Below are 24,251 nucleotides of genomic sequence, written 5' to 3'. Positions count from 1 at the left end.
TTTCCACTTCTGGGTATTTATCTGAAGAAAACAAAAAGACTAATTGGAGAAGTTATATGCACGTCTGTATTCACTACAGCATTATTTACAATAGTCAAGATATGGAATTAACCTAGATGTTCATCAGTAGATGAACGGATAAAAAAGATGTGAGATACATAAAATGGAATATTGCTCAGCAATAATAAAGAATAAAATCTTGCCATTTGTAACAACCTGGGTGAACTGGGAAGTATTATGCTAAGTGAATTAATTCAGACAGGGAAAGATAAATACCATATGACTTCACTTATATGTGGAATCTAAAAAAAACACAAAATAAGTGAATAAACAAAACGAAATAAAAAGAATAGTATGCCTCTGTTTAGATTAATGTTACGTTTATGTTTAGCACCATCTTGACTCACAAGATATTTATTATCATGTTTCTGTCACTTGGCCTCTAGCTAGCTTTTCTCCTTCCTTCTCTGCTTATCAAAATCCTATTCAGCCTTCAAAGACATGGTGATCCCATTAGTGAAGGTCTCCTCTTTTAGTTGACATCAGTTGCCCCCTGTTCTTCCTATAGATAGCACTTTATTAATTTTAATTTTTTTGTGATAAAAATTTCAAACATAATTAAGAGATTATATTTAATAAAACTCCATATGTTCACCATATTTTATAATTAATAGCATTTTGCCGTATTTGCTGTATTGGTTATTATGCAGAAATGTTTTAAAGCAAATGTTGGACATCATGACACTTAACCCTAAGCATATCAGCCCTTCTAAAAAATAAGGGTATATTTTATACATAATCACCGAAGCACCACTTCCCTAATATTCTGAAGTAGTCATATTTACTCAGTTGATCCCCAAACCATAGCAGTTTAGTGTTTGCACTCACGATAATCTTTTTTAGTTATATTTAATTGCTTGCCTTTCTTCCCTACCAGATTGTGAACTGCTTGAGGGTAAGGACATTATCATATATTTTCTTTCCCTCCTCCTTACAATGCCTAGTGAGACCTGCATGTGGTAGATGCTCGGTACACTAGCTGGATCAGCTGACTTGCGTATGGGCAAGTACTGATTCCTGATTGATGCTCTATTGCAGATCTGCCTTTTCACTTCATTTTATTTAAAAAAAATGTATCTTCATGATACCCAGGATACAAGTAGGGACCTAATAAAAACACATGAGTGTTTAAATTCATTTAAAATACTACTGTAAAAAGATCAGCTGCTAAACAGCATGCCCTAGTGATTAACAGAGTGGCACTGCTGTGCCACATTCAGGTGGACTGGCCATTAATGTTACCCTGATGAGGTTTAGTGGTAGAGGGTCTTTTCAAATCTGCATAAAAAGTGCCTTATTTTTGAAAGGTGCACTCATATGTGGATGTAAAACTGAAACTCATCGACACAGACAACAAGATGGTGGTTGAAGGGGGTGGGGAGTTAGCAAAGGATAAAGGGGGCCAAATACTAGTATATGGTGATGGAAGATGATTTGACTTTGGGTGGTGGGGATGCAATGAAATATACAGATCATGTATCATAGAAATGTACACTTGAAACTTATATGACCCTACTGACCAGTGTCCCCCAATATATTTAGTAAAAAAAATAATCCAACACTGGCAAAAAAAAAAAAAAAAAAAAAGAAAGAAAGAAAGAAAGAAAGAAAAAGGTGCACTCTTTTGTATGTGCCTTCAGGCATCTGTCAGGAGGAGTTCCGTGACTGGTGTAGAGCATCCTGTTGTGAATATGGTGCATAGGGTGTGACATTGTGAGGTTCTGGCTGGGGACCTACCTAGGTCTCCAAAGTTGTGAAGTTGTTCTCAATCAACTTTTACAAAAATGGGCAAAATGGGTCACATTCAGCGGCAAGTTTATTTTCATAGTTCACATATCACAGTTTTCACGTACCAGTTTCAGATGTGTGATATTTTTACATGTATGTTCTAATGGCAGGATTACTAACTTACACTGTGAGGTAGTTGCCCTTGGACTAAAGAGCTGGGTGGGGAGGAATGGGACTATTAGATAGACTTTTGCTTCATGGCTTAGCAGTCCCTCATAGGTCTTTGCTCTAAGGATATGTGAATGCTGTGACCTTTTTGATCATGCTTTCTTCTTGTGCCCCTGAATTTATTGCAACAAAAGTCACATTCAGTCAAACACACTCAACTTTTTTGAGAAACATTTGTTCTGAAAACTTTTTTTCCATTTTAAATTCACTTTTGATCATGCTCCCCCCTGAATGACTGAGACTGCACTGTTAGAATCTAAAATAAACTTGTTGGCAATGGGAGGGAAGAGTGCTAGACCAACACCCAGAAAACCTGAGTTCTGATCCTGCCATTAACTACGTGACTTTGGGTAAGTCACTTCCCCTCTCAGGGACTAAGGCTCCTCATCCATAAAAGAAGTACATTGCTCTAAAATTTAGAGTCTAAATTATTTCTGTTGTCTTTTTTAACCCCATGGTTCAAAATGACTAGCAACAATGCTTAAGAATTATTGAGAGGGCAAATGGGACTTTTTCAGAAAGAACACAAGTAAGCTTTCACTTGAATGTCTTTCAGGGAAATTTCTTAGGAAGCACTAATAAAGGCTGTTCTCTAAAGAATGGCTTTGCTCACTGGACCCACTAGATTGCCAAATAAGAAGAGAAGAGTTTTTTTGGGGAAAGATAGTGTTGTAATATGAGATTCTGGGCCAAAATATTTTCTCTCAACCAAGACATTCATCTAAAAGAGGAAAATATTTATTCATCCATTTATTACATAAATTTTGAGTACCTACTGTATGTGCAGGCACTGAACTGTTAGAGAATACAGCAGTAAACAAGACAGAGCACTCATTCTCATGGACTTACAGTCATGCAGGGGAGACAAATAAATACACAAGCTAATTATAGGTGGTGGTAACAGCCATAAAGGAAATAAAGAGAGGGTGTGTTTGAGAGTGAGGAAATATACTCTGGATGTAGTAGGCCAGCAAGACCTCTCAGAGGAGGTGGTGTTCACCCTGAGGCCTAAGGGATGAGAAGGAGAGGATTGTACAAAGAATCAGGGGAGAGCATTTCAGGAATATGGAAAGGTTCTGGGATAAGAGATGAAAAGGAGACAGTGTCGGATGACCAGAGTGAGAGAATGGGTTCCTGGACTAGGGTGGTACCATTGGAAATGAGAGATTTGAGAAATGCTCTCAAGATGGAAATGACAAGACTCAGTAATGGATTGAATGTGGGAGTGAGGGATAATCAAGTGAATGGCTGGTGCCACTTTTATTGAGATGGGGGGACTCTTAGGGAGAAACTGAGGGTTTTTTGTTTTTTTTTGGATAGAAGAATAAATAATTTTATCTTAAATATACTGTATTTAAGATACCTTTGAGACATCCCAGGGGAGAGTCAAGTAGGCAGTGAGATACACAAACCTGGAACTTGGGGTAGAGGTCAGGGCTCACCCCAGAAATGGGGAGTCATTGGCGTGAATAGGTACATTGAGTGCGTGGGACTGAGATCATAGTGGGCAATGGTTCTCTACCTCAGCTGTCCATTGGACTCACTCCCAGAGATTCTGATTTAATTGAGCTGATGTGGGGCCTGGACACTCATATTTTCAAAGCTCCCTAGAGAGTTTTCATACTCAGTTAGGGTGGAAGAGCCACTGATCAAGGAAGAAAGTAGAGAGGATCCTATAGAAGAGGATTTAGGACTGAGCTTTTAAATAGTCTTAAAGTGTTTTCCATTCTTTATACCTTTATCCTGCTTGGAAGATCCAGTCTTTGGCTGTGTGGTTGAGATTAAGTTCTCCTTACACCATGGCAGAGCACCTGTCCCTGATTACAGTCAGTGTGCCCTCTGTCTTCCGTGTCCTCTATTTTTGACCGCATTGCTTGGGTGCTGAGGGTTTAAGTACATCTTCTCTCAGCCAGTCGTTCAAGTGTTACCCTGATGTGGTGTAGTGGTGGTGGGTATTTGTCACGCTTAAGAGACAGAGAATCTGTTCAGCTTTTGTTCTTCATTGTACTGTAAGAATTTGTTGTGGTTGTGGTGGTGGCTGTGCAGGGGCAAATGTATACAAGGAAAAAACGTGTGTTTTCTGTATATATGCAGCCACAGATAGATGGCCCCTGAGTTACTATAGGGCAGTGGTCGGCAAACTGCGGCTCGCGAGCCACGTGCGGCTTGTGAGCCGCGGTTTGCTGCTCTGTTGACTAATGAGTTTGCCGACCACTGACCTAGACTCTTGATTCCAATAATTACAGGCTGTTGTTGTTCCTTGTGATTAAGCCCCTATCCCAGTGGTTGGCAAACTCATTAGTCAACAGAGCGGCAAACCGCGGCTCACGAGCCGCGTGTGGCTTGCAAGCTGCAGTTTGCCGACCACTGCTCTAGGGTGTCTGTAGATACTTGATAGCTTGCCTTCAAAGATAATTTCCAAAAGGTCATTGAGGCTTTTAAAATTTCACCTGCTCTTAAGTTTTTCACACTTGTAAGTGCTTCTCAAGTCCTTATTTTTGTCTATGACTTCCACTTACTCCCCTGAAGCACTAGGCTAAGAGAAAATAAAAGTGTGCTCACACATCCATATACTGAGCTCAAATCTCATACAGTCTCCATGAAAACCCAATGAAAAGGCTGTAGAAAGCAGAGGCAAAGCTTATTAAATTTTCTTGTGACCCATGGCCCACATAAAGTCCCACTGTATAAAGGAGCCATGCAAGATCATGTAGCCCTCCCCTTAGCCCTCAGGGAATCTGCCATTCCAAAAATATGGCCTATTAAAAAAAATAACTTCCAGGGACAATTCCATAAGCTTTCTTGTTAATGTTTACAGCTGTATCAACACCACACCAATACTTTTTTTGTATGTGTGTGAGGAACAGAATCCACAGATTTAACTGTGACAAGTCCTATATAATTCCCTAATCGTGAAGCTAGTTAGACACAGCAAGATGTATTGATGGAAGTTTGTTTAGGGTAATGGGTGCGCTATTAACTTTGTAATTGAATCCTTGCTGCTGCTTCTACTTGCTTTGAAAACCAGCCTTGACACTTCACAGGGCTTAGTTCTTAGGTGTCTCACTCTGCAGATCTGGATATTTTTCAGTCCTCCACAGCAGCTGGAAGAGGAAGGGAAGAAAAAACTAGAATGCCAACATTGGTAGAGCCACGTGATGAGTGGAAAACTTAGTCAACCAAGACAAGAACCATACCCTAGTCCAGGACTCGCTAGTCAGTATCTGAGGACCATAGGGTAGTTGTTTTCCCTCTGTAGGGCTCAGTCACTTCATCTATGAATACCTTACTTGCCAGGGTCTAGGAGCTGTTTGGGGTAATCTCTAAAGGCTCTTCAGAGTTCTAAAATCTATTTGTGAGCTGGATAAAAAGTCATAAATGGTGGGGAAAACAACCATCAACAATGTGAATTCTCACATTCACATGGTAACCCAAAGGGTAGTTTCCCTAGTTTTTTTTCTGATCATTTTTCTCCTAGTTTTAGTTCCTGTGTTATAGCAGATGCCCCAAACTTGCACTGGCAGGAAATAGGGTGGTGGGTGCATTTCAGTTAATGGGTCTAGTTGGAACATGTTTGGCTGTGGAGACAGCTACACTCATATTACCAAGCCTTGGCTTCCTGTCTGTTTTCTTTGGGCTGGGTAGGCAATGAAAAAGGAGACAGGAAAATACATTTTGGGGCAAATAAAATAAGGAATTTGTCTTATGAAGACAGCTTATAGTTGGGAAATTCTAATGTTCAACTTAACCCTATCCTGATACATTCCTCTTGTCCTGCACTAAGTGGAAGATGAGTTGTTCTTGCTGCCCATAGAATATACCTTCCTGTTCTTGAAGGTCCTTAATAATCCTCCTTCAAGGGTTTTTTTTTTTCTTTTATGGATATTAATCTTCATTCCCTTAATCAAAGGGCAAAGACTTATTCCAGTCTTCTTAATGGCTCTTTAAATCAGCTTCAATTACTTAACATTTTACTAAAATGTTGGGGCAACATGCTAGGGCCTCACTGGTATATGGAAGGAAGAATCCACAGTATATTTCTGTTTATGTATTAGGCATTATTGTACTTGTTCACCACAGCATCACTGTACAGACTTACACTTTATTAATGTGGCAGCGAGACAGTACTATACCCTTTACTAAGTATGATTTGATGTCTTTTTAAAGAAGTCTTAGAACCTTAGTTATCTTTTAATTTGTATATTTCCAATATTATAGGATTTCCTTGGATTTTAGACTTGAATAAACTAGAAGACAGACAAATTTTTTTATTTTTTAAATAATGGATTATCTCATTCACATGGTAACCCAAAGGATATTTTTCAATCTTTTACAAAGCCACAGTTCTACATTTAAAATAAAAAGCTGCGATTTGACACAAGTCATTACTGCTTTCAGGCTTTGACATCTCACAAAATATTCAGGTTTCTCTTGAGAGTTTGAGTTTCCTTATTTCTATTTCTATGTTTTTCCCCTTAAAGGGGTTCTAGGATTGAGTTTTAATTTTTCAGAAAAAAGTCTCAGTAAGGTATTAATTGTAACAGAAAAAAGAAAAAGTCTCTATAGTCATCATGGAAATTTCCCTTTGACAAATGTGTGTGTCTCTGTTTCTGCCCCAACTTTGGGATAGTAGATATCACAGCACAGCCTCTCTGAACTTGCAGGGAGGTCTTGTCCTTCATGAAACAAGAGGACACACCCCAGAGCATGTTCACCTTCCCCAGCCTCGCTGAAGGGCTAGAGGAGGTACCCAGAGAGTCCCTCGTGAGCTCCAGTGTCCTGGCCTCGCTCTGATGCTTGACTCTGAGTCACCCTCTGGAACCTCAGCTCTCCACTATAGAACAGAACTAGGAATGCTTGCCACCAGATGATGCTGATAAAGCAATTTGAAATGGAAGGCTTTATATACTAGTAGACACTCCATTATGAGTACCAGTATTGATAATTCCTTGGCTTAAACCCTCAGTATGTATGTTCACATATCTATTTAGCATGGTCAATTGTTCAGCTAATTAATATGCTTTTATTTTATGATTTGCTGTTTCCAGGGCACAGACAGAAGCTTGATGACTCTAAACCTAGTTTGTTCTCTGACCGCCTCAGTGATTTAGGGCGCATTCCTCATCCCAGTATGAGAGTAGGTGTCCCGCCTCAGAACCCACGGCCCTCCCTGAACTCTGCACCAAGTCCTTTTAATCCACAAGGACAGAGTCAGATTACAGGTAAGACAGACTCATAGGTTCACTTGCACAGACTCTGGCAGGCTGGGGGTGAGGGGCTACAGATGAGATGTGTTCACTTCAAAACTCCTGGAGCGATGAAATGGCTTACTACTCAAGAATCAAACTTGAAGGCACTGACCTTGTTTTTTAAATTAAAAAAACAAAAAACAGATTCCAGTATTTACTAACTTTGGGATGAAATATGGGTGAAGTTTCTGCTGTAGCTGTGTCAGTCTGCACACTGGTGGAATGGTAATAACTGTAATCTCTGGGAGAATATTTGTTACAAGTTTCTATATTGTGTCCACGTGGTGCAGGGGAATACCATCACACCCTCACTCTTAGAAAATTAGTTACTGTCTCAGATTTGGGATTAAATTTCTTGTATGTATAAGTATTTCATTAAGTTTTCTTGAAAATCGCCCAGGGCTAACAGGAAGCCTTGATTGTTGGTTCTAAGGTGAGGTCAACGAGCAGCTCATTGGCACAGGATTTACTTCTGATTCACATTTAGCTCTGGTTCCTCCAGCAACATTTCTCTTTTACATTCTAGTAAGCTACTTACTTCACCCTTATTCTTAAAAGTTAACATCAGCATTGAATACAGACTAATTCATAGTTAGTGCATTAAGATTCCCACTTTTTTTTTTTTTTTTTGCCCTGGCCCCACTTATGGTAGGACTATTCTGCTCTTTTAGGTCATGCTGACAAGAGAGTATGTCAGTCATCGTAGAGTTTAATTTGCAGTATTGAGAGCTGAAAGCAAGTCTACATGTAATCTCGTTGCTATTGTTGGCAAAGGTGGCCGAGAATATAGCGGGGAAAATAACTCAAAACAAAATATACAATAAACTCTCAAAATGGATATTTTTTAATGGTTAGATTTTTGTCTATCATGGTTAGGTTTGAGTGGCTTAATGGTCTATAAACATAATTGTTTATAAATTAAATGACCTCCCTTCCCTTCTCTTCTGCCCATATTAAGTATATATTAGGTATATATAAGGTATATGTCTCCTAGGATGTTTACTTAGAGTACGTTTCTGTGGGTATATGAATATTAGTCTGAATATATGAGGATGCCTGAGTATCTATTTTAAAAATAATATAGAATTATAAGAATGAAATGTCTGAACACTGGGAGAACCAGGTATCTGCATCAGGGAAGAACATTAGAACGCTATGAAGAATAGCCATGTCGTAGCCTCATAAAACTCTTAAGTGATAGTATGCAGGATAAACAAGTTAATGTGGTCACTAGGCATGTGTCCTGGATAAAAATGCAGGTGTGAAATTTACACTAATGTGAATTTGAAGCTTGTAGCTACAGGTGCTGCTGCATTTAAAGCAGTGGATTTTGGATCACTGATTAAGGTTCATGATACCTGTCCTTTTGTCTTTATAGTAATCCTTAGACTCTGTGTGCTTGGAGAAGCATATGTATACATATATAAAAGTGTTTATATATGATTGGTAAGGGACTTATGATGGCAAGATATATATATATATATATATATATATATATATATATATATATATATTCATTCTAAACCTTCGTTGTTTGCCAGTTATATTTTGCTAATGACTAATGCTTTTAAAATGGTCTTTGGAACCTGTGTGTTGTCAGATTCAAGTAAGAAGATGCTTTTCTCAAGACTTTGTCCTCAAACCTAAAGATGACATCATAAAATAGAACCAGGGGACATTTTGGAATCTGAAGTTACCTTAGATATCATTAACCAAAAAGCTGGTAAAAGTTGTGAAGAAGAGCTGCATTTTCACGGCACCTACCCCCCAGCCCCCAGATATGCATGCAGTGAGCGTGGGGCAGGTTGATGCTGGAAGAGCATCTGAGCAGATCAGGTGTGTGGACACCTGCACAGACTGAGCTCTCCGCTGGTTGTCAGCCTCTCTCCACCCTCCTCCTGTTGGGAAGCTCAAGAAGGCTAAGCTCCTTGTCTTGCAGTTTATAGCCAGTTAGTGGCAGAGCAGAATTAGGTCCTAATGCAGTATGGTTTTTCTTATACAACTAGAGGCCCAATGCACAAAATTTGTGCAAGAGTAGGCCTTCCTTCTCCTGACTGCTGGCACTGGCTCCCCTCTGGTACCCGGGACCCATGCTTCCCTCTGGCTGTTGGCAGGCACCCAGGACCCGGGCTTCCCTCGCAGCCCGGCTTCGTCTGGAAGGACGTCCAGTCTAATCAGCATATTATGCTTTTATTATTATAGATACCATGCTGCAACTCCATCATGGTCATTCAATAATAATGTTTAAATATCCACTGGATATATTTCTAAAAATGAAAATATAAAACAAGTTTATTTCTAGGTACGAATTGCTTTTTGGAATTATATTACAAGAGCATTATCTCTGCATTTTGGGGTTGCAGCATAGTAGAATTGATTTATAGACAAGTCTTCCTCATTTTATTTTTAACATTCACAAAATATTGGGCTCAACAACTTTCTCAAACTTTCCAAATTTGAAGATTCACACCCTTACCCACTTTCTTTAAGTGTGTACTTTCTTTAAATGCTCCCATATTGTTAGTGAGACAATACAAGTATCTGCACATAACCAAGGATTTCTACCATGAAGAGTTCTACCATGGCCCAAATTATTAGGAAAACCCAAGAACACCCATTGCGCAGCAGCCACTTCAAAGTAAATTGAATAGATTTCATTATTTTCTCTCTGGATTAATTTTTTAATTTATTGAATAAGTATGATTTAGAGCCTACCACAAACATATTGAGAATTGGGTCTTAGGTAATATGAGGGAGAGAAGAAAATTACTCTAGACTTTTTTTTTGTTGTTAATCCTCACCCAAGGATATTTTTCCATTGATTTTTAGAGGGAGTGGAAGGGAGGGAGGGGGACACAGTGAGAGAAACATTGATGTGAGAGAGACACATCGATTGGTTGCCTCCTGCAGGCACCCTGACCCAGGCCGGGGATCGAGCTTGCAACCAAGGTATATGCCCTCGCTAGGAATTGAACCCGGGTTCCTTCAGTCTGCAGGCCAACACTATATCCACTGAGCCAAATCAGCTAGGGCTAGAGATTAGATTTTAACTTTCTCTGCCCCAGACTATAACATTGTTGTTTCTTGAGTCCACAGTCTTCTTTCTGTATCCCCTTACTGAGGCTGTCCTATCTACGGTGGTATCTGTGCTGGCAACATCCACCCATCTTCTAGGTCACTGTCATTTTCCTCAGGAAAGAGTTCCAGAACTTCATCTAGAAGACTGCCTATCCAGCTTTTAAGCTTTAGCTGAGATTGCCTTATTTCATAGCTTCCATGAATTTGCTTTCTTCTGCCCTGCTAGATTATAAACTCTTTGAGGGGTTTATTAGAGGGATTTATTTTCTTTTGTGCCTAGTGCAGTGGTAGCTTCTCATTAAATACTGAATGGAAAAAAGTTTAGATGAGAAGCAATCAGTGCAAGAAGAGCTGGAATATCATGCCTTGTTAGCATTAACTGTTCTTTCTAATTTCCTCTCCCAGGGTGTCACTGTTCCCTGGTGATGAACAATAATGGGAGAAATCACATTTCAATGTAGCACTTACAGGGTTAAACCATTTGGTAGCATTCTAGTTTGGGATCTACATAATTGCGTGATTAAATTTAAGTTCTACTTAAGAGCCTTACCTATAATGGATTTTGTAACTTCTTTGTAATGTGCCACACCTGCATTTTAGTTCATGTAATCCTTTGGATAAAGATATTTGTAACCGAAAGGGCCCAGTTCGCTCTCATTGGCTTGGCTCTCTTGATATCTCAAGCTCTTACCCCAAAACTGAAGATAACGATCATGGTTGTATAGTCACCACTAGTTCTCGCACTTGCCAACATAAAGGGCAAGTCAAACTCCCAGAAGAGCAAAATGAAATTAGAAACCATAAACTGAGTCATAAGCACTTAGTGTTTCATATTAGTGTTCTCCAGTGCCTCTTGCAATTTTAGGGCCACGGGTCTAGCCACGTGGTGGGCGGGCATCCTCATAGTGCTGGTCTGCTGGTGTCACTCTGCTGCGGACTTCAGCTGCTGATGTTCTACTTGAGGACCCAGGGCCTCCTCATGGCTTCCTGAGGAAGTTGGTTCCTCTGTACCTTTTTTTTTTTTTTATCTTTCAGACATCTGTTGCCTGTTTCTGGGTGCTAGGAAACACCTAGTCTATCACAAATGTCTCCTTCTTCGGGTTCAGAATGTGGTTATAGCAGTGGAGTAGGGATAGTGTGCTAGGAGATAGTGCTCGAGATAATCGCTGCTTTAAACTCGGTGCTGTCCGCATGGGCAAACTGCACCTAAAAGGAGAGCTGACTCAGGCTGTTGGGTTTGGTGGATTGGGACAGTTGTCTAATCATTGGGCTGAGCATTCTGCTCTTCTGTTATTCAAGTGAACAAGATAGGTACAGTTCCTGCTCATCAGGAGCTTACATTTTACTTATATAGTCAGTAAATGGGCAAATAAGCATACATACAAGACAATTCAATTTTAGATTATAGTGAATGCTTTGAGAAAATGAAATAGGGTAATGTAATAGCAGTTTAGGAAGGGAAGAAGCTAATTTTGATTAGAAAGTTGGGAAAGGGATCTTTGAAGAGCTTTGAAGACCTGTGAGCACACATTTCAGGCAGTGAGATGCTCGTGCAAAGGCTCTCGGGAAGGAATGAATGTGGCCTTCATGTGATAGGAAGGTCAGTGTAGGTGGGAAGTAGTGAACAAGGGGGATGATACAGAAAGGCAGGCAGGAGCCAGATTATAGAGAGCTTTTAAGGCCCTGATAAGGAGCTTGGGTTGTCCTGATTGCAGTGGAATGCTATTGAAGGATGTGAAGCAAGAGAATATTATATGTTTTTTTAAAAACCGCTTTGGATGCTATGTGAAGAACAGATCATTAGGAGGCAATGGTAGAAGCAGGGTCATCATTTAAGAAGCTATTGCAGTAGCCCAGGGGGTAGTTGAGGATGGTAGCATTTCTTTTCTTTCTTCAAAACGTAGATCACATGCTGGCACCTCTGCCAGGCCTCTTCCAACCTGAGCTGAGTCTCAGTTTTCCATACCACCGGTCTGTTGATGACAGTTATTTGTTTACACCTCTGTCTCCTCCATCAGACTTTGAACTTCCAAAGTCTAGCGCCATGTTTTGTTTATCTCTGTACCTCCATTGTCTCGTATAGTGCCTCTGCTTGGTGATTTTGGTTTGGTGATGAATAAATGAACAGCTCATTAACTTCTTCAGGAAGTGTGGTCCATTATTATTCTAGCACTAATATTTTTCTAGTACCTATTTGATTGATTTACCATTAGCTAGCATTTACTCAATGTGTGTCTTGTGCCAGGTATTGTTCTAATGGAGTTAACTAACATACCGCATAGCAGCTCTATGAGATAGGTGGCTTTGTTATGAAAACTGAGGCTCAGAGAAGCTAAAACACTTGCCCAAGGTTCCACTTACCTCTAATAAGTGGTAAATATAGGAATTCAGATCCACATAGTTTTTCACCACCATGCGCCCTTGGGAAGCTGACACGTATTTCTATCCAGGCTCTGTTTCCTCCCACGTCAGTACCTAACAACTTTCATTTATGCAGCTCTTTACCATTAATAAAATGGTTTTACATGGAGTTTTTATTAAAGCCTTATTCTCTGAAAAGTACATATATTGAACGCTGGAGAAATTGTTTCTGTGAGAAATGGCTTGCTGAAGGCCTCATCAGCTGTTACACTTGACTGTGAGTTCCAGGTTCTTAGCAGGCAGTCACCCTCATCCTCATCAAGCCAGGCATGTTGCTAACAGTCTAAGTGACATGCATCTTAAGGGGCTAATTTCTTTTCCTTCTCTCCATTGGATATTACTTAGGATCCTTAGAGACAATATTTTTATTAAAAGGATGCATTAGGAGTATCTGAATTATACTTTAAAATGCAATGTAATCATTTTAATGATTATGTATTTTTGAGCGTATGTATTCAAGGTAACATTTTTAGGAATATCTTGAAAAACAACTTGCCAGACATGTAGAATGACAATGATCTTATCAGCAGTCACCTGGCCAAATAGTTGTTCCCACCAGCTTCAGTCTGATTCTGTATGCCAAACAATGCTCCTCCTTTGAACATTGAGAGGATCTCAGCCAGTTCGGCCAGTGGGGCCTGGGCTGCATGTGAGTCTTGCTGTCCTAGGCCTGAGCCCACTGTGTTTGCATGGATACATTTATTAGTATAATCCTTTTAGAAGTAGGAAGGCACAACTAAGGAGTACGTGTCTCAAATTACTATTTTATTCAAGTGCCAAGTGGCCACATGATTCTTTAATGTGAAGCAAGTTGGGAAGTGCAGTTGGGAGGGGCTGGGTGGTGTGGCTCTGAATGGGAAGGAGAAGGAACCCATGAGAGGCTCAGTGACTGTGAGCAGGAAAAGAGACTGCAGGTGCCGTCAGTGCGGAGAATTGTAGGAGGTGGAGAGTGGGAATTAAGTGAGGTCTTGTGCTTTATGACCACTGTGGTCCTACTCAACTGTAGCCATCTGTGTCTTAAGGAACTGAAATAACCACACGCAATGACAGGTTGTTAGAAGTACTGTTCTTCTACTTTGGTGGTGCTGGGTTTTAATTTCTGAAGTTACTGGAAAGTCTTGTCCTGTCTTCTTCCTTTCAGATCTCTTGGGCAGGATAGCCAAGTAAATTTGCTGCTACCATGCACACATGTGATCAGGAATTGTGTTTAGTGGAGATGATGGTTGTGATCTTTGTGAAGAAATGGTGCAGATCCTGTGTATAGGCACTGTTTCACATCTGTGCAGCTGTGGCAGCCACCTTGGGAGGGAGAGCAGCGTTCATGTCCTGCCTGTGCTGGCTTTGAGGAATAAAGCTCAGTAAGACCCTGGGAAGGGCTGGTGGTCCCCTTGTCATATTATTGCTTAACCTGTTAGCAGCATCCATAGATCGGTTTCTTATAGGTCTCTGACTTCTGTCAGCTGGAATCTCCCTGTTAACCAAGGATGCTTTGGTTTCATTATGCTTTCAGAAGAAACAGAGGGGTCATGTTCCAAGACAAATTAATTTCTTGAGTTCTAAAAACTTGTCTTTATAATTTCCCCCTATCTGGAATAGGATATGCATAGTTAATATCTAATTGGGATAAGGCTGCATTTCCTACATAATGTCTCACTAATGTCTCCATTTCTAGCCTGCCTTTAGGTCTCTGCCCAGAGGAAATCTTAGTTTCTTTCTCTCATTCCTTTCCAAAGCATCATCTTTCTCATTTCAGTTTTATATTTAGTTACAGCTTTACAAACATGTGTATATATGTAAGTGTGTGCACACATGTATGCATATCCTTTCTCTTTATTAGTTGCCTAAGGACCTCTCTCACCCCCTTTTATCTTTTGCATTCCACTGTGGGCACAATGGTCACAATAGGGAGCTGACTTAGAGTGAAATATTCAATCTACAGGGCTAACCTAGGGGCAAGTTAGGCATGCGATTTGGTATAATAGACGATCTGGTGGTATATTTTGATATTTAAACATGGGTGGGCTTTAAACAGAAAGTTGGTGTATACTGTACTCTGCAGTATTAAAAGCAACAACAATATTTTACATATATTATCAGTTTAAGAAGTATTTTCATTCCATTTTTTTTTTACACTTCAATTTATACAGAAATATTCCAGGAATATAATTGTATAGCACTACTCCCAGTTAAGGCTATCAGATTCTTTCTAGGGCTTTGTTTATTTTGCTAAGGATTTGCTTTTTAACTGTTTAAAAACAGTTGGAAAAGACAGCCGTTACAGAAGAGTCAGTATTGTGAACCCTGTTTAGTGAATAAGAAAACATAGGCACCAGGAGATTTCTGAAACTAGAAATCAGGGTCCCAAGAAGGTGAAACCTGACAGGGTGGTTCAGGTGAGGAGCAGTGGAGGATGTGGGGGAAAAGGTTGAGAATAATAATACATGTTTGGAGCTGTCACCAAGGTGAACGGTGTGAAAGGAAAATGGCTTTGGTTGAGCATCACTGAGGACCCAGCTAAGGAGAGAGATAATTGGGAGCGCCAGTCAGCTCAATTATGGATATTCTCCCACTGTGGTCACAGTCTGTGAACAGGAGTGGGCTCTGGTGTGGGTCATCAGTGGGAAGGACAGTTTCTCACAGGACTCGGTATAGGTCAGGGGAACCAGGAAGGTGTTGAGCCAGGTACCAACATGAGGGAATGTTCTGGAAGTTTGTAGGTTATGATAAAGATGGAAGAACTTCTGAAGAGAAGTTGGCTCATTCTGTGGCCTTGGAGGATGAGCAGCAGCCAAATGAAACAGTTAGGAGAAAAGATCTGGGCAAATCCAAGTTTTAGTTCAGGTGGGAAGTAGGAGCATCCGATGGAAAGGCTGAGGGTAGTGCTCTGTTAATGCATCCCAGGCTTCCCCCATCCTGTCTTGGAGCTGACCAGATGCAGCTCTGTACTTTTGTTCTTACTCAGTTTCATTATGGCACTTTCACCTCCTCTTTCTAGTTTGTAGGATTATTTTGTGGCTCTGATTCTTCATCCAGAGTGCTGGCTAGTCCTTACAACTTTGTCTCATCTTGAAGCTTAGACAGGTTGCTTTTGTTCTTCAAGACTTTGATGAAGATGCTGGACATAATTAGGACTATAATATCCTTGGATACATGCCTGTATACCTCTCTCAAAGCTGACCCTGATCCACATCAATGGCCACTTTCTGGTTGGCCTTTTAACTAGCTCTAAATCACATTAGAGATAAGGCACGATTGCTTAGGTCAGTGGTCGGCAAACTCAGTCAATAGAGCGGCAAACCGTGGCTCGCGAGCCGCAGTTTGACGACGACTGGCTTAGGTCAAGATGCGCAATAGGCAGATGAGTTTGCTCTTAATCTACTGCTTTATTAATCCTAGGAAGCAAGTTTTAGTGAACCCCTTCTGCTTTCCAATAGTCACAATAGGTAGGAGATGAAGGTGAAAAGTTCATTGTACATGGACTGCTGAAATTGACTTGAGGATTTTTATTGATTGCAAGCAAGTCAGTAACAAAAATGGCTCCAAAACAACTGCCGATGGTCCCCAGCTTACACTGGTTCAACCTAAAATGTTTCAACTTTATGATGATTCGAAAGCAATATGCATCCAGTAGAAACCAGCTAGGTCGATATTGGCCGTACTCTGTCAACTAGAAGCCATTTGCTGTTTAGTTGCCACAAATTCTTGCAGTATTGTGGCGTATAATTCAACTTGGAGGAGAAACTTGAATGCGTTTAAAGGAGCAAATTGCTCTCCCTTATCGCCTTTCCTCTCTTGGGTCTTAATTTCCTCTTTAGCATGTTTGTTCTGCTCCTTCTATTTGAAAAACATTCTTGATAGGGAAGATTACATCAAAAACAATGTTGGGAGTAATTTTTCTTTATAACTGTCATCAGTAAAAATGATGTTCATTGTTCTCAAACTTTGTTGTACATTAGTATCACCTGGGGAGCTCGTTAAATATACAGGTGTCCAGGCTTTACCCCTGAGCCAGAATGTGCCAGGTGGAGCCTGCCTAATTCAGTGCTGCAGGCCCAAGGCCAATTACCCCAGGCTTACCTTGCTCATCCAGAGTCAATCCTGATCTAGCCAGGGGCGTCTCAGGAGCCTCATTTTCAAGGTCAGATGATGTGTGGGGGCAGCTAAGTGCCCTCAGCTGCTCCTCGGTTTCCTGAGGGCACCACCCTTGTGTCCATTTCAACTGCTGTTTTCCCTCCACACCCTTACTCATGTGCCCAGTCCTGGACTGGACTTCTTCCCTGTTTCTATTATGATGCTGTCATAGGGAGATTTTAAACCCACATGTCTGATTATGTCACGCCATACTTAAAAACACCTCAGCGACCTTTCATTGCCCCTCAGTGTGGCCCAGCAGGTTCTGCATAGCCTGGCTCCTCTCTGCCTGCTCTCCCTTTCTCATGTCATACTATTTTGAACCTTGTGTCAGTAATATAACTAACCAAACTGGCTTTCTCAACATCCCCCTCTCCCCCGCCCAAAACTATACTGCCTCGGTCCCAGGAACTTGACACATGCTGTTTGCTTTTCCTTAAGTTCTCCTATCCCTCATCTACTTATCTACTAGACCTCTCCTTACCATTCAGTTTTGGTTTAATAATTACATCTTTAGAAAAACCTTCCTTGACTCCCAGACGTGGTTGGAGTCTCCCCTGTACATTCTTATGGTGCCAAGGATATCCATTTTTTTCATTTATCACAGTTGTATAATTAGTTGGTTAACGTCAGTCTCACCTGCCAAACTGAAAACTCTATGAGGGCATTAATATATCCCTAGTGCACAGTACCAGGTAGGCACACAATAAATTTTGTTTGAATGAATGGGTGAGTGATGGGGAGACAATTCTTAGAACCATGGACACCATCATCTATCCAATAGCAGGACTCACCATGCCTGGGACCTTCTTTAACACCTTGGATGTTGATATCAAACTGATTTGAACCTGAATTTATTATACCCATTTCAATACTGTGATTTGAACTAAGAGTCACTTCCATTGGCCAGTACCACATTCCAGTTGTATCTCAAGTTCTGGTTCTACCTGTGTGTAGTTTATTCCCCACTCTTCTGGCTTTACTTCTGAGATCCAGGGTAGGCCAAGGCTCAGGCCAGGTTAAGTGTGACATGTGCTATAACCTCTTGTTTCTTCTATTAGGTTTTCCTTTTAAATAAAATAAAAAAAATTCCTTCATTTTCTGTAAGAGTTATGAGTTCCATTCAGCCAAAGGTTGGAGAAACTTAAAAGGCCCTTCTCATTACCTTGTCCTAATAGTTCAACTTCCCTCTGGTTTTACTTTTAGCATTTTGTTACAGGCTATGATGTTAGGCCAGTGGTCGGCAAACTCATTAGTCAACAGAGCCAAATGTCAACAGTACAACGATTGAAATTTCTTTTGAGAGCCAAATTTTTTAAACTTAAACTTCTTCTAATGCCACTTCTTCAAAATAGACTCGCCCAGGTCATGGTATTTTGTGGAAGAGCCACACTCAAGAAGCCAAAGAGCCGCATGTGGCTCGCGAGCCGCCGTTTGCCAACCTCGGTCTTAGGCTATCCTTATCACTTCTCATTCTCTTCTCTGCTATTGTTTCCTAAGTTTCTCTTCTCATAATTTGTTGTCATGCCCGGTATACCCTACATAGCATGCAATTTTAGCCAGTTTGCTGCTTTTCCCCCCTCAAATTTCAATTTAAAGTTCTCTGACTCAGTTGGGTTGGTTTTCTGCCAAATGATTCTGTCAGCCACCTTGGTCAGTGTGAGAAAGTTCGTTGAAAAATCCAGTCTAGCTAAAAAGGTTATTAGAGAAAACAGACTTTAACATTTAGTATTTAGTCTAAGTTGTTTTGAAATGGGAATTAATATCCATGTGAATGTGAGTATATATTATGAATGACAGTAATATGACAGAAGTAGTTGAGGATAGGAAACTGTAACTCTTGCCTCTCTCTGTTAATAGTATTGACTTTACTTGACCCTGGTAGCAATTTAGAGACATGATCTTAAACTAGTAGACTCTGTTCACTGTAAATACCCCAGTTTTCTCAAGAAATAGTTGAGATCTACAGAGCCTGATAATGAGTACTGATTAAGAGAAACACAGGGGTAGAGGAGAAGAAGGGGAGATGTGGATCTCTCTAGTTGCCCCTGCTCCCCAAGTGTAGCAGGTGCTCACTGCAGGCACACTGAGCTTGGGCAGAAGTCACACTACTCAGAAGCCCGCTGGCAGCACAAACAGGAAGCAGCCTCTGGGTGCTGGTGCAGGCTCTGCTGTGGAGACTTGTTTTCTCCGTCTCTGCATGGAATTCAGCACCGTGTCCACAGTGCCTCGTTGTGAGTGATCCTGAGGAAAGCAGGCCCTTCTTCACACCCACACACGTTTAAACAAAGTATTTGCAAAAGGGGGCCTGCTTGGAGCCACCACCGGGTTTCTACACGTACCTTTCCCTGGGCCTCTGTAAAGCTCTCTGCGCACTCTGCCCCCGACTCCCGCCCTTCAAACTTATTAAGAAAGACTTCTACTGGTCTTCCCAGAGTCAGTTCATTTCCTAGCATGCCTTTTGTCTAACCATCTGCCCTCCCCATTCCTCTCTTATTATGACCCCAAGTGTTTGGAGTTCATTTATGCAGACATGAAATGTAGGTTTTCAGTCATTTGCAAGTATGGCTGCTCGTAGAGCCCATGACTCTTCACATATCTCTTCAGAAAATGCCCAGCCACTCCTTCCTATTCCCCAGACCAGTTATTATCTTCAGCTCTAGTCCAACCCAGAGAAGAGAGCTTGCTTTCGTCATACCCACAGGAGGAAGTCAAGGGTCGTCTCCATTTATGCAAAGACAACTTGAGAGATGGGAACCCTCCCCCAATTAGCATCTTTGAGCATCCCCTGGGCATGTTGCCTTCTGCGCTTTTATGCTTTGGAGGTTTATAGAATGGAAAGCAGGTGCAACCAATCTCCAGGCAGCCTAAGCCGAAGGAACACCACCTTAGAGGGAGGACATACAAAGTCCACTCTGACATTGGTGTTCTGTGGTTCATCTCTATCTTCACAGCTTTTTTAAAGACACAAGTACATGCTTTGAAAGTTTTGAATTCATTGTTTTACATCTATTAGTCCTACTTCCCCAACTGGTTGTGTGAGATTTTTCAAGGCAAGAAATATCTTCTGTTTCTTATCTGTCTCTTAAATATCACACTGCCATGTGGGCATCCAGGAGCTGTTTATCTCAACAACAGTGGGTGATTTGCTGATTCACCAGAACAACATGCAAAAAGTTTCCCCCTCAAAAGTCCTCTTCCTTCGGCAGTGGTGACCATTTGTACTGTGTAAATGAGAAAGGGATAGCTAATCAGAGCCTTGCCCGCCACTTAGTGAGTTGGGAGAGAAACTGCCAAGTGCGGGCAGGCTCTGGACTTCAGTGTCCTTTCAGAATACAAGCCGTGTGGGGTGGTCCCCTGCAGTTTTGGGAGTAGCAGTGTCTCTGACAGACTCTGCCTCAATTGGAACAATTGCTGAAGGGATTCCTTAGGTCAAATGACTGTTTGCTTTTTATTTAAGTTGAACTCTTAGTAGCTAGATTTGGTCTGTTCTTACAGAGGAAACCACGGTTTCTTTGGGAAGTGTGCTGTTGCAGATTTGAGGTGTCCAATAAATTGCCTGCCCTTCTATGCCCAGTGGTAGTCCTTAGCATGCATTCACAGGTGGAACTGGGGACTGTTTTCTCATTGGTTTTATCTCCAAGCTCCCTAGGTGCTCTGCTCTGCCCTCGGTCTACTGCTTCTTTCTCTTCTTTCCCATTTAGTCATTTTGATTAGTCACATCCTGCCTGTGAGACAGCAGGCCCATAATCTAGGAAAGACCTGATTTTTTTCTCTGTTTGTTACAGTTCAACTTCCCTTTAAATCCCCCTTTTTAGGCACTAGGAGAGAAGTTTGGGGAGAAATAAGGTGGAGTCCTATTGAAATGCTCGTGTGGTATTTAATATTGCAGATTTCCCAAGGACTAGTGTATGTGCACATAAAACCCCAACACCAAGGGTTTTGTTTTTAAGTTGTCATATTTGAATCTCTATAGTATAGTCATAAAAATAGCATCGATACTGTTTCTGAAGATTGCCATGTAAAAACAATGAATTATAGTTTATAAAACACCATAAACATATTTTAACAGCAGTTTTCATCTCTTTTGAAAATTTCAGTTATCCTCTCAAAACTTATGGGTGCTTATAGTTAATGAAAGCCACCCAGGATGTAACATCAAGACTATGATTGGCCCCTCTATCCCCTGAGACACAAAAATCAAGAATATTCTTTTAGGTTCGAGTGGTAGGACATGGTGTGCCCTCCATATTTCTGCCAGCTGGAGAAGACAAACTATTCAATGTAACTCTGGATGGGCAGAGTGAAAGAGTGGATTATACTGGCTCTGTGGGGCCTGAGGTTGAGATGAAGACAGCTTCTGGTTTGTTAGTGGTTAATTGGTAGGTTTGTCTCAGAGCTGGGCCCTGTACTCTTCCCTATTAATAACCTTGTGATTGACTGGTGATGCCTAAAAAACATCTGTCACCTGCTCTGACTCATCCAAGTTAAGAGTGAATCTCAGAAGTATAAGGTTTCTTCAGGAAGTTGAGATCAGAAATCCTTTATGAGATCAGGTTGAGGTGAATTTTCTCTTCTCTAAGCATGAATCATTGTCTACAACAAAGCAAATGTGCTGTAATCGTATATTTATAATAGAATGATATTTTCTTGGTGATTGGGCATTTGGAAGTCAAGATATTTTATAGCCATTTTTTCTCCACCAACATTTTGAAAAAAGTTAAAGTTTACAGTCTTAGAAAATACACTAAAAAGATTAAGATTTCTTGGTCTTGGAGAAACCAAGACTAAGAAAGAACATGATTAAGGTTAAATGATTGCAATGGCTACTGACTAGACTAACACAGATATATTCTCCAAATAGTGAACTTCAAAACTATAGGAAGCTCCCTAAAAATTGTCCTTTGCTAGAGTTAGAGTTCATGGGCTGGAAACCTAATACATGGGCTGGAAACCTAAATACAGAACGAAGGTTCGGTGTAAGTTTTAACAGTGGTGAACATTTATGGGGTTCCTTCCATGTGCTAAGTTTGTTATTACATTATCTCATTTACTCTTCATAGCAACTTTAGTGGGGAGGTCTATCTCCATTATACAGATTAGGAAGCTTGAAGCTCAGGTAGGTTATATAATTTGTCCAAGATCACCTAGGCCAGAAATGATGGAGCTAGGATTGATGACTGATGGTTCCTTCACAGGATATTAGGGAAGGCCTAGGGTGTTTAGAGACCATTACTTGTTTGTTAAGTTTGCCGTCCCACACGGAATATAGTCAATAATATTGTAATAACTGTATGTGGTGTCAGTTGGGTACCAGCCTTATTGGGGGGATCACTTTTTAAGTTATATAATGTCTAATCACTATATTGTACATCTGAAATTAATATAATATTTTATGTTAACTGTAATTGGAAAATTTTTTTTTTAAAAGATTGCTGTCCCTTTTAAAATTACTTATACTAAAATCTAGTGATCTCCACGTGGCAGTTCTTGTGTTCTATTTTTCTTTAGTAACTCTCTCTTCTTAAGTAGGTCATTATTATAGAATCTTAGGATGGTGATGGTGTCCTTGAAAGAGATTGGCTGGACTGCATCTTGCCCTCTGAGAGACAAAGCACCCCAAAAATGCAGAGAGATCTTCTCAGTTGTTTAGGGATAGTGAGAAGTTATTTTTGCTAATCTTGGACATCTGCAGGAAGGACCCCCACTAAGTAAAACTATCCTTTAATAGACTGTTCTGACAGTCAGGAAGTTTATGTAGCAGCTAAAACCTCACCGACACAACTGTCTTTATAGGGGAAGTTAGAAAATGACTAACTACTACTTCTTGTAAAATTCCATTATTCACTCAAGCCACCTTGGAAACTTCATTCACTGGTTGTTCATTGAGTACCTACTGTGTGCCAGGCATTATACTGAATTATGCGGAATGTGACCTTGGAGATCTTCACGAATAACACTAGGCAACCCAGCCACACTGAACAGTTTAGAGTCAGATTTTTAACTTTTTGGATAATAATGATGATTTGCACCCACTCTATATTATTTAATGCTTACACAACTCTCTGAGATAATATTACCAAACCTGTTTTACAGATGAGGAAATTAAAGCTCAGCAACATTAAGAAACACACAGCAGGGCCTTGATGAGGTGCCCTCCTAAAGAGAATAAGTTTCAATATAGTACTTTCCAGTTATTCAAATGCTTTTACTTATATTATCTCATCTAATTTTGTAAACAGAATGATAGTAGTTGTTATTATATTCATTTTACTGGTAGCAATAATCACTTCTAGATATTATATACTTAATATTGCCAGGAGTGTCAGATGACTTATCATGTAAGGCCTAGTTCATGTACTGCTCACAACAACCCTAATAAGTACCATTATTCTCATTTTCCAGATGAGCCATTGAGGCACCCAAAGTTTAAGTGCTTTGGTTAGTGCAGTGGGGAGCTCTGCCCAGCCAAGTTCACATAACCCCCCTTGCTGTATTCGCTTTACCATGTTATGCTGCCTTGTTTTCCGTGCGGGGAAACTGAGGTACAGAGAGCATGCTAACACAGCCAAGGTCATACAGCTTATAAATAGCAGAGCTGGACTCCAACTCAGATCCTTTCCTCACTGTTTTCCTGGCACTGGGCTGCCTTTCTGCATGAGGAGAACTGGGTGATGTGGAAATAACTTTAAACCTACAGCCAATGTATTAACTCCAATGCAGTGTTTTAACCATGGAACTATCCCTGTGTCACCAAGAGTTTTTTGTGCTTTTTTTAAAATATATTTTATTGATTTTTTACAGAGAGGAAGGGAGAGGGATAGAGAGCTAGAAACATCGATGAGAGAGAAACATCGATCAGCTGCCTCCTGCACACCTCCCAATGGGGATGTGCCCGCAACCAAGGTACATGCCCTTGACCGGAATCGAACCCGGGACCCCTCAGTCCGCAAGCCGACGCTCTATCCACTGAGCCAAACCGGTTTCGGCTGTGTTTTTTTTTTTTTTTAAGAGAAAGGCTGTATCTTACATCCAAGTTAAGTTCCCCAATTCCTTTGTGATATGTTTAACTTTAATAATTTCAGTCACTCTTTACCTTTCTTTGTATTTGTTTCCCATTTGGGGGCATGGCGCCCCAATACTACTGGTGACAGCATGTCACAGGAGAGGAATGGACATTCAGGCCACACTACTTTGCTCAGGAAGTCATCTGGTGACATTAGAGTAGAACCCAAACCCAAATGTGAGTCCTCTGTGCCCAACTCAGCTCTGTGGTTCTTGACCCTGGTGTCTACTAAAAATGTTGCCTGAAAGAAGGCCTTGCCTTTATTAGGTTGCTTCTGGTGCTGTAAGGAA

General features: G+C 40.7%; 1 protein-coding gene across 3 annotated transcripts in view; it reads left to right on the top strand.

The window, feature by feature from the left end:
* The window catches only part of RUNX2 (RUNX family transcription factor 2), a 232,690-nt gene that overhangs the window by 66,350 nt on the left and 142,089 nt on the right, over positions 1 to 24,251 (top strand). The window contains exon 4 of one of the 3 annotated variants that reach the window (XM_080664736.1): positions 7,065 to 7,238. The exons of the other annotated variants lie outside the window; for them this stretch is intronic. Within the exon in view, the coding sequence (XP_080520862.1) occupies positions 7,065 to 7,238 (174 nt within the window). The remainder of the gene's footprint in view (positions 1 to 7,064; positions 7,239 to 24,251) is intronic. 3 annotated transcript variants of the gene reach the window in all.

Source organism: Plecotus auritus, assembly GCF_963455305.1.
Source record: "Plecotus auritus genome assembly, chromosome: 4".
NCBI classification, from domain to species: domain Eukaryota; kingdom Metazoa; phylum Chordata; class Mammalia; order Chiroptera; family Vespertilionidae; genus Plecotus; species Plecotus auritus.
The sequence above is the reverse complement of the archived record's forward strand: the minus strand, read 5'-3'. Positions and strand labels throughout refer to the sequence as shown.